The 13814-nt window shown below is 40.5% G+C and overlaps 1 protein-coding gene across 1 annotated transcript; it reads right to left on the bottom strand.

Moving 5' to 3' along the window:
* Window positions 1–497: 497 nt before the first annotated feature.
* Window positions 498–11793, bottom strand: LOC110152667 (DLA class II histocompatibility antigen, DR-1 beta chain-like). Its single transcript, XM_020916455.2, has 6 exons — window positions 11615–11793; window positions 5508–5777; window positions 3076–3357; window positions 2195–2305; window positions 1693–1716; window positions 498–1382 (listed from the first exon to the last, which is right to left on the bottom strand). The coding sequence occupies exons 1-6, from the start codon at window positions 11712–11714 to the stop codon at window positions 1369–1371; spliced, it is 801 nt and encodes a 266-aa protein (XP_020772114.2). The 5' UTR covers window positions 11715–11793; the 3' UTR covers window positions 498–1368.
* Between the last annotated feature and the right edge of the window lie 2021 nt (window positions 11794–13814).

Here is a 13814-nt window from a genome sequence, read left to right on the forward strand (position 1 = left end):
AGTCCAGCTTTCATCTTTGTCTCCCTTCAACATATCCCCTCATTCTGCTGTAAAGGCAATGCAAAAAAAATCTTTCCTTTGTCTCTACTTATGAATGTAAGTAGATGATATGTAGATTGATTGAATGAATGGGTTTAGTTACATGTTCTTATTATCCTCTTCTACCTTATTAAACAAAATGCTGTGTATGGTACACACACTTCTGTACATACTGAAAGTGATTTTTGGAGATTACTGCCTAGTAAGACAGTCTCATTTTTTTCTAAAAATGCAGAGTATTCCATTGTTGGATGTACATTACTGTATTCATATAACCCCTTTTGCTTCCCAGCATGGTCTCTGATTTCTGCTAAGATCCATATGGGATTTCCCTGTGACAGACAGTAAGTTTGTAACAGAAACTGGAGGACCTCAGAATGCATGTTATCAACTGGCAGCTTTGTCCTGATAGACTTCTGAGAACTATTTATGGGGAAGAATGTATCCCAGTCAAAGAATCAGCACATCAATGATGTTTATTGGAAGGACAGAAAAAGATTGAAGCATAGCCCACTATCAGTCTAACAAAAAAATAGTTCAAGAAGTACCCTAGTTTATATAACTCTCTTTTTAAAAAATCAGTGAAAAAGAGACAAAAAGAGCATGATTACAAAAATATTGAGGGCATCACATCTTTACAAGTTACCTGCATTTCTTACATTTGTTGTCCCAATTTCTGTATCCAATAGTATAAAGAAACTTGTCTTTGGAAAATGCAGAGATGTAGCGGACCATCATGAAATGGGTTCTTTAAGGGCTTTCTCAGGAAAATGGGTTCATTAAGGGCTAGCTTAGGAAAACATGTCTAATAACAGAATGTAGAAAACCCGAGAGAAAAATAAAGGAAGAAAGGAAACTTTCTAGGTCCACAGGTGACCAAAATTCAGGAATATAAATAAAAACATTATTGTGGTGTGATGTAATCTTCCCTTTATCTTTTCTTTGACTTCTTTCTTGAAGATTTATGAAGCAGATGATTTTCACTCCATATTTATTTGAGGGAACACATTATAAAGTAAAATGAACAGAAGATGAGCTCAGATGCACAGGAAATAGTAGAAATTGAAAACAAAGGGAACCAAGGAAGAAAGAACATAAGGTACTGGAATCAGTATTGAGAACTCCCAGGTCAAAGGCTGAGGGCAGGGGGGTAGGGGTGACTGAGAAAGCCATCAAGGTGGACAGTTTCTACCGGGTCACTGAGCCAGAAGCAAACAAGATCCTGAGAAAGTACTTCATTGTGGAAGAGTTAGCGCTAAGCAGGAAACCTTTTCACGCTGTGAAGAAGCTGGGACAGAAGGTTCTTCCTTGAGTGTGACCATCATCACTTTAGCTCAGGAGCCCTGCAAAAGAAAGAGGAGAGGGTTGTTTCCAGACACAACTCTAGAGGCAGCTCCTTTTCTCCTCTCTCAGGGGAATGTTAAAGTTAATATTAAAATGTTAAGATTAGAAGGGGAAAAAATTCTTAAGTTTCCCGAGCCAAAGCTACTTTAGAACACAAGCCTTTTATTTAGTTGAAAGAAGAAGCTTTAATGTAAACTGCCTGACAAGAAGTCAGGTTCAAAGTCTTTCATTATTTCTCCCTTTGTCTTGTCACCTCTACCATCTGTTCTAGGGAGACTAACTAAGATTTTAAAAGACAAAAAGCATTACCTGTTGGCTGAAGTGTAGGGCGTCCTAGGAGAGACAAAAGAAGATATATACTTAAAAGATATAGAGGTTAATCCATCCCCAAAACACAGTGTCCCAAGCCCCAAGGCCCCACCAGAGATCTTCCCAACACCATAACCCACATCATCTGATGCCAGGGTTTATATGAGGGCAAACACTACGAGCATGTGACCCATGAAGTTTCTCTCATACCAATCCAGTGCAATTAAGTCAGCCTTATTGTCTCTTCCTGTATTTGTCCCAGGATCTCCACCCCAAATCCCCATGCCTGTTAACCTTTCCTTATCTCTACAAGCCACAAACTCTTATGTTTCACCCATAAGTAACCATGGACTACAGATTTCTGGATCTCTGGGATATTAAGGTCAGTTGGGGGAAATAAGCTTTAGAAGAGGCCATTGATATACAGAGAACTCACTTGAGCAAAACCACAGTCTTCCTCCAAAAGTCAATGAGGAAGCTCAGCTGCCTAAAGGCTCCTTACCTTTCTGATTCCTGAAGTAGATGAAGAGCCCCACTGCAAGGAAGAGCAGACCCAGAACAAAACCCCCAACTCCACTCATCATCTTGCTCTGAGCAGAGTCAGATCGTGCCCCTGAGAAAAGAAGCCAGTTTTAGTCATTTTTATCCCAAATTCTCTTCTCTAATTGTGACGCTGAAATTGTGAACTATGAGAATGAGGAACAAAGTCTGCCCTGGAAGAATTAGAACAATTGGCCATTTCTGGAAAAGAGATTAAAAATCACATTGAGTAGCTACAAAGTTCAGACAGTGAACTTATTTAAATATCACAGCCATGCTATTAGGCCATGCTATTAGCCATGCTATTAGGTCACATGACTTCAACATCTAATGGATGAGGAGCCAAGGACTCAATGAGGTTAAGTAGCTTGTCTAGGGTGACAGATGTAATAAAAAGCATAGCTGAGGTTGGACTCCACTCATGTCAAGCACATCCTTACATTGTAGAGGATGCATCTCTTCAGATCATAGTGAAGAACTCAGAGCAACAGTGTCAGAAGCCCAATCTGAGGCAGGGGACTGGTGCCCAGGGCCATGTAGTGTCCATGACTTGTGATATCACAGGAAGCTCAGAACAGGGACACCTCTTTTCTCCTTGTCAGGCAGAAGTGCCTCCTCAGGGGGTGTAGGTATTTGGAGAAACTATCCCAGGATATCTGTAAACTATCAGAGGATTTCTATCGTAGGCTGTCTCAGGGCTCCCCCAATAACCTCAGCTGAAGGACAGGAGAACAAGGAGCAAATGAACCCAGGGTGTAGGGAGAGCAGACACTCAGGGAACACTTGGGGGAAAGCAAGCACCCTCCACGGTGGCTGAGGAACTTATGAGATCAGAAAGCTCACTCCATTCCACTGTGATAGGGCTCGTCTGGCTGGGGTGATCCACTTGGCAGGTGTAGACCTCTCCACTCTGAGGAACTGTTTCAAGCATCACCATGGTCTGGAAGGTCCAGTCTCCATTCGGGATCAGGCCTGTGGAGATCACCCCAGCCTCCTCTTCATGGCCGTTCCGGAACCACCTGACTTCAATGTGTCCTGGGTAGAAACCGTTCACAGAGCAGACCAAGAGGTTGTGGTGCTGCAAGGGCTGGGTCTTTGCAGGATACACAGTCACTGTAGGCTCCACTGGGAGAGAAAAGGTGGAGGGAATTAGTGAGGACAACAGAGTAAGTCTCCTTGGTTAGCTGCCTTTCAGCCCCCACTCTCAAGTTCAGACTGCAGCCTTGGGTAGGCCTCCCTCATAGCTGGCCCAGTGGCACAAGAGGAATTAGTGCCATGAGCTTTATCTTTAACATTTACACATTGGACCATTAGTTTGAAAGATGTTGAGAAAATGTGTGTTTTCTCATGCAGTGAAATAGCTATTCATTGTTGAACTGAAGTGTTTACACATCTTTGCAAGGCATATAACACATTAATTAAAAGCATAATTTCTGAAGCCAGACTGCCTGGGTTCAAATCCAGGTTCTACTTCTTACTGATTGACCCTGGGAGAATTTTTACATTCCTCTGTGCCTGGACTTTCTCATCTATAAAGGAGGATAATAGCACTAACTTATCCCTTAGTATTCATTATGTGAGGATTAATATACGTAAAGTATGTAACAATGACTGGGATTTACCCTACAATATATGTTAGCTATTATTATCCTTGTTTAATTCAAAGCCATGTGGATAAATTGGGGAAAAGCAGTGGGACAGGTGTGGAGAGAAAGGATGAAATCCTGCGAAAGCTCTCTCAAGGCACTCATATCTTAGAATATCTCAGAAATGGTTCTACCCTATGAAAGATGCATGTGATTGTACTCTGTCAGTTAAATCTCAAGAAAAAGGTGAGTCCTGAAGGAAAGGGAAAGCCATTAATTTTTTTAAAATTTATATAAATTCTTACATACCACTGATCAACCCATCTCCTTTGCAAAACAAGCATATTTACTATTGGAACTATTATTGTTTTACATTTTTCTTTCTTTTTAAGCTTATATTTGAGTTCAAAAAAGGATGGGAGTCTCATTAATATGTATGCTTAGTGCCTGATACAACCCCTAAAGCTAACGGGTTCAATAAAGACATTTTCTTGAAAAAATAAAATGAAATCTGAGGAAAAAACATTTTTACAATATCATAAAATGAAAGATTTAAGATTAATCTAAAGCATCTGTTCCAACCACAACACTGTGAGATAAGAAATCAATTACAGGGGGGAAAAAACTGTAGAAAACACAAACACAGGGAGGCTAAACAGTATGTTACTGAATAATCGATGGATTAATGAAGAAATTAAAAGAAGAAATCAAAAAATACCTAGAAACAAATGACAAGGCAAATGCAACAATCCACAACCTGTGGGACACAGCAAGAGCGGTTCTAAGAGGGAAGTTTATAGCAGTGCAATCTTAACTCAGAAACAAGAGAGGTCCCAAATAAATAACGTAACCTTACAACTTTAGAGAAAGAAGAACAAACAAAATGCAAAGTTAGTGGAAGGAAAGAAATCATAAAGATCTGAACAGAAATAAATGAAATAGAGATGAAGAAAACAATAGCAAAGGTCAATGAAATGGAAAGCTGATTCTTGAGAAGATAAGTAAAATTAATAAACTTTTGGCCAGACTCAATCAATAAAAAGGGGTGGGGGGAGGAGTCAAATCAATAAAATTAGAAAACAAGAAAGAAGTTACAACAGACACCACAGAATGCAAAGGGTCATAAGAGACTACTACAAGCAACTATACATCAATAAAATGGACAACTTGGAAGATATGGACAAATTCTTAACCTCCCTCCTGTATCCCCCCCAACACCTTCCCTCCCTCCAGGTCCACTCAGACCCCAGGGCACTGTTCCCATCACACACACTCTTCTCTTCGTCCCACTTCACACACACACACTCCCCTCGACAGTCACTGACAAATTCACACACTGTCTCTCCAACAACACACTCTCACAGGAACCCCAGCTTCTACTTGCTCACATCCTACATATTAATACTTACCCTGGACCAGTCTGCCTCTGTCTCTGGCCCTGTCTCTCTGTCTCTCCCCGTCTTACAATCACCCAATGACAAAATCAGTGTCTGCTGACAACACGCTCTCACAGGGACCCTCCTAACTTGTACTCACTCACAGTCGTACACACTCGCCCCGGACTGAGTGAGGTATCTATGTCTCTGTCTGTTTCTCTCTCTCTCTGTCTCTGTCTCTGTCTCCCACTTTCTCTCACACACACACACACACACTGCCCCCCACCCCCTGGCCGTCCACTCCCGCACTCACCTCGCCGCTGCACAGTGAAACTCTCACCGACCCCGTAGTTGTGTCTGCAGTACGTGTCCACCGCGGCCCGCTTCTGCTCCAGGATCTCCTTCCGTCTGTTCCAGCCCTCGGCGTCCGGCCGCCCCAGCTCGGTCACCGCCCGGTACTCGCCCACGTCGCTGTCGAAGCGCACGTACTCTTCCTGGTTATAGATGTATCTCTGCAGGAACTGCACCCGCTGCGTCCCGTTGGAGAAATGACACTCGCTCTTAGCATACTCCAGGAAATGTGCTGCAGAGACAGGAAAGATCAGGTCACAGGAGCGGACTCCTGGGGAGAGGCTAATGAGGGATGGAGGGCAGGGGCGACACCCACCAACGCGGGACGCCCAGGCTCAGCTGGGGCCGCTAGGACTAGCCCTAGCCCCCTCACTGGCTCCACCGGCACCCCAACTACCAGCACGCCTTGAGTTCTTTCATCTTCGCTCTACAGAAGGAGGCTGCAGGAGGCCAGGGGAAATCTCTGTTATCCAAGCCTTTCCCGACCTAGTCCAGCTTCCATGCTTGGCTGGAACCCTCTAGGCCTGAGTCCTCTAAGCCCGAGACTTAGAGGATTTGCCCCTTCACCACCTCTTCCTAAATCCCCCACCAGAAAACCAGCGCTCTCCCGTCATCCTACAGCTCTTTTAACAGTTCCTTAAACATGTTCACCTCATTTTGCAAATGTTTGGTTGGGGCTGACCTTGCCACAGGCCTGTGCTACTCTCTGAGAACCCAAAGAAACAAAAACAGACATGTCCCCTCCAATCATGGAACTTAAATTTTAGTGAAAATGACAGACAAAATTAAACCATAAATGAATTTATACAAGAGTGAGAAATATCAGAAGTGTTAGAGTTCTATAACAATCAATTATAGGATGACCTGAATTACATTAGGTGCCAAAAAGTGGTCTCTAAGAGTGACATTTAATGTAACATGAAAGGCTAAGTTGGCGTGCACTGAGGGAAGAAACTGGGTGTGTGTGTCTATGTTTAGGGTTAAAGGGAGACACATTTCAGGTGTCTGTATTTTGTACATTAATACCATGTACAAAAGCTTGGAAGAAGTGACAGACTTCTTTAAAGAACTAGAAAAAATATTTCATTGAAGTGCAGAGAGTGAGAGGGAGGAGGTAAAAGACTCCACTGGAGAAATCAAGTAATTGAGCCAGTTACTTAAACGTCCTGTAGGCGATGTTAGGATTTTGACTTTATACTATATGTAAGGAGAACTACTGAGGAGCTTTAAGGAAATTAAATCCATAACCCTAATACAGTGCTACAATCTCTTTACTGCATTTTCGAATTAAGGAAGCTCAGAAAAACAGATTTTTAAAAAATTGGTGACAAATCTCAATTGGCAAATCTGACTTGATGAATTAAGGGGTCAAATATGGCTCTGAGGGTTGGGGTGGGGTCTGTTCAGTAGATGGTAGGCTGTTTGCCAGCATCCTTTAGCCCCTACACAGTGGATATCAGAAGAAACCCTCAGTGTAACAACCAAAAATGGCTCCAGATATTTCCAAATGTTTAGGAGTCAAGGAGTACAGGTAACGAGTGGTGGTCTTTCACCAAATGAGCTCCACCAGTATAAACCATCTGAAAAAATCTACGGTGCAAAAACCATTGTTAATTTTGGAGCAGCTGAGAATTACATTGAAAGTTTTGCCAATAGTCTGTCTTGATCCTACATCAAATCTATACTTTTTAAGAATCCAGCCCCAGTAGAGAGTTACTTTTCCAGTAAAACACATTTATTCAGTACAAAGCCTTATTTGTTTCCCTCACCAACAAATTACAAAGTCATGTAATTTATCCTTCACATCATCTTTCTTCTTAATTTCTCTGCCACTGGCCCACTACTTGTCTATAGTATAGGAGTAAACTATAGTCACAGAAAATTTACTCCCATTCAAAGTCCCAAATAATTCATTTTCTAACTTTGTCTCCTACTCCCAATAAAACCAGTAGACATTAAATTATCCACCTTGGTCATACAAAGAATTCTTATTTCTGTAGTCAAGTCCCATTGGAAAGGAAGAAAGTAAGGGGAAAAAATGACCTCATTTATACAGTTAACAAGAAATGAACAATTTTCCAGACTCTGAGAAGAGACCTTCACTTATAAATGATGGCAGAAAGTGCACTGTGAATAAGATCTAGTCTATCTTAATACTCAGAAATTCTCTAAACCTTCTTGTCAAAGACAAACTTACAAACTAAAACTGTGTGGAGTAAATTTTTTTTTATGGTAGCTTATATTGTTAGCACTGTTACTGCAACTCATGTCCCCGATTTAAGGTTGCCAATTTAGTAAATAAAAATATAGGTTTCCCAGTTAAGTTTGCATTTCAGAAATTATTGTTGTTTAGCCGAAATTTAAATTTAACTGGATCCTATGTTATATTTGGCAACCTTAGCCCAACTTGCTAACAAAATTTCAGGAGTACATTTAGTACTTCTTTTTCTTCTTCTTCACATGCCCATGACAGTCTGCACATAGTGTGAACCCATATGAAACTTGTAAAATAAATGCAAAATTAATGAATATTCCTCCTATTTATTGCTTCTAGCACTCTTTCTAGTGCTGTTCATATTATAAGTCCTCAATAAATACATTGCCATTTTAATATTTATAAACCCTATGAATGGAAGCTCACAAGATCTATTTGTTTACTTTATAAAGCAAGTGATATCTTCATCATCATTTGGCAATTATCTTCAATTAAGTTTATCACTAATTACCATTTTGAGCACAAAAGAGCAGAAACATTGCTTTCTATAAAATAATGATGTATATATGAATATAACACAAACAGAGTATGATGACATAAAAGAAAAGGAATTTCCATAAACTCAGTTTCACACTATATAATCTGGGCTCTAGGTCTCTAGCAGCAGCTATGTGATACTGGGTAAATTATTGAAACTTTTTTAATATTAGATTCCATAGATATATTTTAACTGCTACATATTTGATAGGATAGTTATAAGAATTACATACTTTATGTATGTAATTTATGGACCTGGTATGTAACAACTATGAAGTGTTTTGATGTTCCATGCTGATAGAGATTGGGTTGTTTTGTTTGTTACTCCATTCTCATCAGCTAGGGGAATAAGTGTTGTACTCTAGGTCACTAATAAATATAAGGTTGTATAAATCAATGGCTTTTTCCATAACCAGTCACCCCTGCATATATACAAGGGCATTCTAGTGTTTTTTGTGGTGACTGAACCTCTCTGGTTCTCAAATCCTCCCAGCGTTTCTTCAGGTTCTTTTATTCTTATACTTTAGGTCCAGCTTACTCTCTGATACTAGGGCACGGTTTCCCCCTGATTCAAGCTACTCAAATATGGCATCTGTAATCCATCCCTTACTTCTTCAGCTCTCATTCTTTCTTCAAAGGGTCCAACCTAGCTCCTGTCTTGTATGTTCTGTTGACTGTAAACATCAAGTCCGCCAAACCCAGTGCTGATTTCTCTGTCCTGTTCTCACTTGACCCTCCTTAGTTAAACTCACCACAACTGCCACTCCTTCCTTCCTGAAAAATCTATTTTCTTCACATGCATGCATCACATCCTCTTGGTCTTCCCCAACATCAATAGTACCCCTTCCCAAGCTCTTTTACAGACTCATAAGCCCTTGGCCCTCTGGACATGGCCCTTGCTCTCTTTTTCTGATCTACACACACTCTCTCTTTCCCCTACTTTCTTGGATTTTAACACAGTGCATATGTCAATGACCCTGACATATTTTTTTCAGAGCACTTATCTGTCCCTGAAATGTTTTTCCTTTGTTAAAGGTTATTGGGTTGTTGTCTTTCTCTCCTGTCATTAGTTCCATGATAGCAGGGGGTCTTTTCTTCCTTATTCAAATAGAGTTTTCTGGGCCTAGAACAGAACCCAATATATAATAGTTATTCATAAAAATAGAAACAGATCTAAACAAATAAACCCTGAGTTTTGAAAGTTGATTTTTGTGGGGATCCTGGAAAGCATCCAGAAGGGGCTCCAGCTCCAGTACTTTTATTCTGATGACACATTAAATTCCTTCTACCTTCTATGACAAATTCAGACAAACTTCCTCTTTCTCCTCCCACTAGTTGTAAGAAACATTCAAAGTTCAGTAAAAGGTGATTTTTAAGGAGAGAAATTTTCACTAAATTTCATCTCATCTAATGGACTATATAGTGCTGATGTTCTTGTGTAAACTTGGGAATTTTCGATAATTGTGATGACATAACTGGAAAAGGAGTAGGGAATAACTGGAAAGATTTATTAACATGAATAATTAGGGAACAGAGACTACATGATAAATGAAGCTATGAAATTTGAGGCCAAGACTTCAATAGGCCAATGAACCCTCTTCACTTGCTTTTTGACTTTCAACCCTATGGGATGGAAACAACCTTCATACTCTGTACCCTGCTCAGGGTTTATGGTTTGAAGAATATGAAATTGCTGATATTTGATTGCTATTGACTTACAAAAACATAATTTTATATATTTTGTCCTCCACTAGTTAAATCCCTTCTTAGAGCTTCAGGGCAGAGAATGGGGAGACGTAGGAGAAACTGATTGTGCAGAGAGATTCAAAATAGATTCGTGGTGAATGCTAACCTATGTCAGGTTTTCAGAATTTACATGACTTCTTTAAGTGTCATAGGACATCCCATAAGGTGCTCCTTATCTATAGAGTCATTCCAAGTACTAAGAATCTCTGCTTAAGCTTTAGGGTACTTTCCACAGAAAAAAGAGAAAAACCAACCCCAACTTTTGTCAGAGGACTTCCATTACAGGGACATAATCCTTATAAACACTGGAACTCGGGAGAAAGGAAACGGCTTCATGGGGAGAGACCTTTTGCTACTGTCTTACATATTAAGGAGAGACAGCTTAAGTACTATTGAGGACACAACACAGGATCTTCTAGGAGAGATCTTTCTAATTCCTTTTGAATCCACAGAAAATTTTTGGTGAAACTTTCCCTTTTTTGGCATGCATGCTAAATTGCTTCAGTTCTTTCTGTCTCTTGGCGACCGCATGGACTGTAGCCCACCAGGCTCTTCCATCCACGGGATGCTCCAGGCAAGAATACTGGAGTGGGCTGCCATTCCTTCTTTAGGGGATCTTCCCGACCCAGGGGTCAAAATCCATCTCTTACGTCTCTTGCATTGGCATGCAGGTTCTTTACCCCTAGCTCACCTGGGAAGCCCTTTTTTGGCATAACTGGTGGCTAAGACCATAAAGAGTCTGCCTGCAATGTGGGAGACCCAGGTTTGATCCCTGGGTCGGGAAGATCCCCTGGAAACGGAAATGGCTACCCACTCCAGTATTCTTGCCTGGAGAATCCCATGGACAGAAGAGCCTGGTGGGCTATAGTTCATGGGGTCACAAAGAGTCAGACACAACTGAGTGACTAACACACACACACATACACACACACACATACTATAAATAAAGGAAACAGCTGCATGAGGAATTATTTTGACATTCTTATTTATAAATCTTAAGACCCTAAGAGACGAGGGTGGGATGTTTCGAGAGAACAACATCGAAACATGTATATTATCTAGGGTGAAACAGATCACAAGCCCAGGTTGGATGCATGAGACAAGTGCTCTGGCCTGGTGCACTGGGAAGAGCCAAAGGGATCGGGTCGAGAGGGAGGTGGGAGGGGGGATCGGGATGGGGAATACATGTAAATCCATGGCTAATTCATGTCAATGTATGACAAAAACCACTACAATATTGTAAAGTAATTAGCCTCCAACTAATAAAAATAAATGAAAAAAAAAAAAAAGACCCTAAGAGAATTGACTGCAAGGCTGGATAGGTTTTATTGGAGGAGAGTTGAAAATAAATGGTTCATATATATGGCGGCAACTTCTACAACTCTCATTAAGTGGGCAAGCACCCAGGCTCCTTTACTGTGATAAGAACTAAGGATCCGTATGATAGAGATAGGTGGTCAAAAAGAAAATATCACAATTTTTAAGGGACCTGGCCTTGATATAATGACAAAGCTGACTCCGTTCCTCACCCCACACCCCACGATAGGTCACCATCCAAGGTATATACTTACGTCGGATCTCCCTGGCCCAGGCCAGGGGAGGGCTCAGCACCATCAGCATCACTGTCAGAGCTGCCATCCGGGAGCCTCCAGAGAAATACAGGCGCACCATGCTGGAGAACAGTGGAGGACAGAGACTGAGAGGGGCAGGCAAGTCCTCTCAAATGGGTATTGTGACCCTCCTCCACCCACATCCAAATAATACCCACCAAGGGACTCATTTGCTCCTGGATTGGATGAGCCCACTTTAGGCAACCAATCAACATCAGAGGCAAATAGCATCATCAGTTGCTGGTCAGAGATTCAATATGAAGGTCCTCTTCTGAAACTTAGAATTTTCTCCACTAAAAGGATTGCTTTAATTTAGTACTTTAAAGGTTTGACCCAGTTGCATATGAAATATATTAACTGGGCCCCTATTGTGATCTAGCTTTGTGCTGGTCAGTGATGGTCACATATTTGTGTCTTCAGGAGCATTCATTCCTCTCACTTGGAAACAGAGCTGTTCTGACAAATGCATGTTGAGTGTGTTAGGAGATGAGGGAGTGGAGAGAAAATGATTGCAATTGAAGATCTTTAATTTGGTCCTACTTGCACCGTAACTTAGTGGTGCAGATTTAGGAAAATTACTTAAACTTTCATAAATGAGGGCTCCCTTTGTGGCTCAGCTGGTAAAGAATCCACTTGCAATGTGGGTGACCTGGGTTCGATCCCTGGGTTTGGAAGATCCCCTGGAGAAGGGAAAGGCTACCCACTCCAGTATTCTGGCATGGAGAATTTGACTATACAGTCCATGGGGTCGCAAAGAGTGGAACACGACTTTCTCTTTCACTTTTCATTTTCCTATAATTGGAAAGAAGTCACTTCAGTCTTTCAGGAGTTTCAATACTTAAAAGTGCTATGATTCTGTGAACACCTCAAGAAATAGTATTCCTGGTAACAGATTACATTACAGAATTATAATTGTTGATTGGAGACTATATAGTCTGTACCTCCTGACAAGTAGGGGTGTCTCTGATACACAAAAGGAAACTTTAAAGTTAGTCAATAACTTAACTGGAATGAAAAGATCTTTCAAGTGATGCTGTCACTGAGTTTAGTGGCATTGCCAGAATATTCATCTAATTATCCTGTGGCAAACTAGCCACATCTTTATTAGGTACAAATACAGGTCTAATTGTTTTTCAAAACTCCACTTAGATTTTCCACTAGCAACTGCCCAAGTGATTTCAGGTGTATATCTGGAATGTTGTCTGTTTTATTCAATATACACAATAAAATATTTCAGCAGTTATTTCAGTAGTAGTCCATCCTCATAAACAAGTTTCTACCCTCAAAAGGTAAGTTTATTAGTAATGATTCTCCCTCAATGGGAAAGGACATCTCTTCCTACGTGTGTACCTGTCAAAAAAAAAAAAAAAAATCAATCTTTCAATACTGTAGAGCAATTTTGAGAGCACTGAAGCGAATGACCCTCAGTAATTATTGCTAGCATCAATTTTTAAGTCATGTTCATTTCATATGTTACACAACCAAGGTAAACAAGGAAAGCTTGGTGCTATTTAAAAACCATCCAGAGACGCTAAAGGCGAGCTAAGAGCGAAAGATGCTTGTCAGTCTCTGTAGCTCAGAATTTGGAACCTGATCTTGAAAAAAACTTTCAGAAAAGAGGAGTTCAGTAAATTATTAAAATAAGAATTAAGTGGCCGGTTAATTTTAAAAAATTATCTAAACCATGCCTACGTTAATAACAAGAGAAAAATGCTTTTTAATAATCACAGCAGAAGATAACATAATGGCTACTCAAAATATTAAGCTTCTCCAGGAATAAAAATTACTTGTTGCTTTTTACTGAATAAAAATTCTAAGCTATGGAAAATGCAAAAACATGAGAAGAATCAGTCCTACCAGATTGTTTCTGCCATGTAAGCAAAATACATAGCAGTTGGTTTATTTTCCTTTCAGAACAGGAATGAAACACTAAAAGTTTTTAGCTGTCTACATTTCCTTCAATGCTATTGCTTTTATTATTTACAATATCTGTAGTCTTGACCATGTTTGTTTCATCTATTATATGATTTTATAGCCATGTGAATACCCGCCATCCAAAACAATTCCTTGTTATGTTCCTGTATGGACAATTCACTGGAGTGTTTACCTAGATAGGCTTCTAAGGGTGTCTTTGGTTGCCCCTTTCTATTAGTTAAGGTAG

This window comes from Odocoileus virginianus, chromosome 27, assembly GCF_023699985.2.
Source record: "Odocoileus virginianus isolate 20LAN1187 ecotype Illinois chromosome 27, Ovbor_1.2, whole genome shotgun sequence".
NCBI lineage: Eukaryota > Metazoa > Chordata > Mammalia > Artiodactyla > Cervidae > Odocoileus > Odocoileus virginianus.

Excerpts from the sequence above, each read along its gene's own strand:
- LOC110152667 (XM_020916455.2), bottom strand. The coding sequence starts at position 11,714 with ATGGTGCGCCTGTATTTCTCTGGAGGCTCCCGGATGGCAGCTCTGACA. Across the intron at positions 5,778-11,614 it reads CTGGGCCAGGGAGATCCGAC|CACATTTCCTGGAGTATGCT; the intron begins GTAAGTATATAC and ends CTGTCTCTGCAG. Across the intron at positions 2,306-3,075 it reads CCCTATCACAGTGGAATGGA|GGGCACGATCTGACTCTGCT; the intron begins GTGAGCTTTCTG and ends TTCTTTTCTCAG.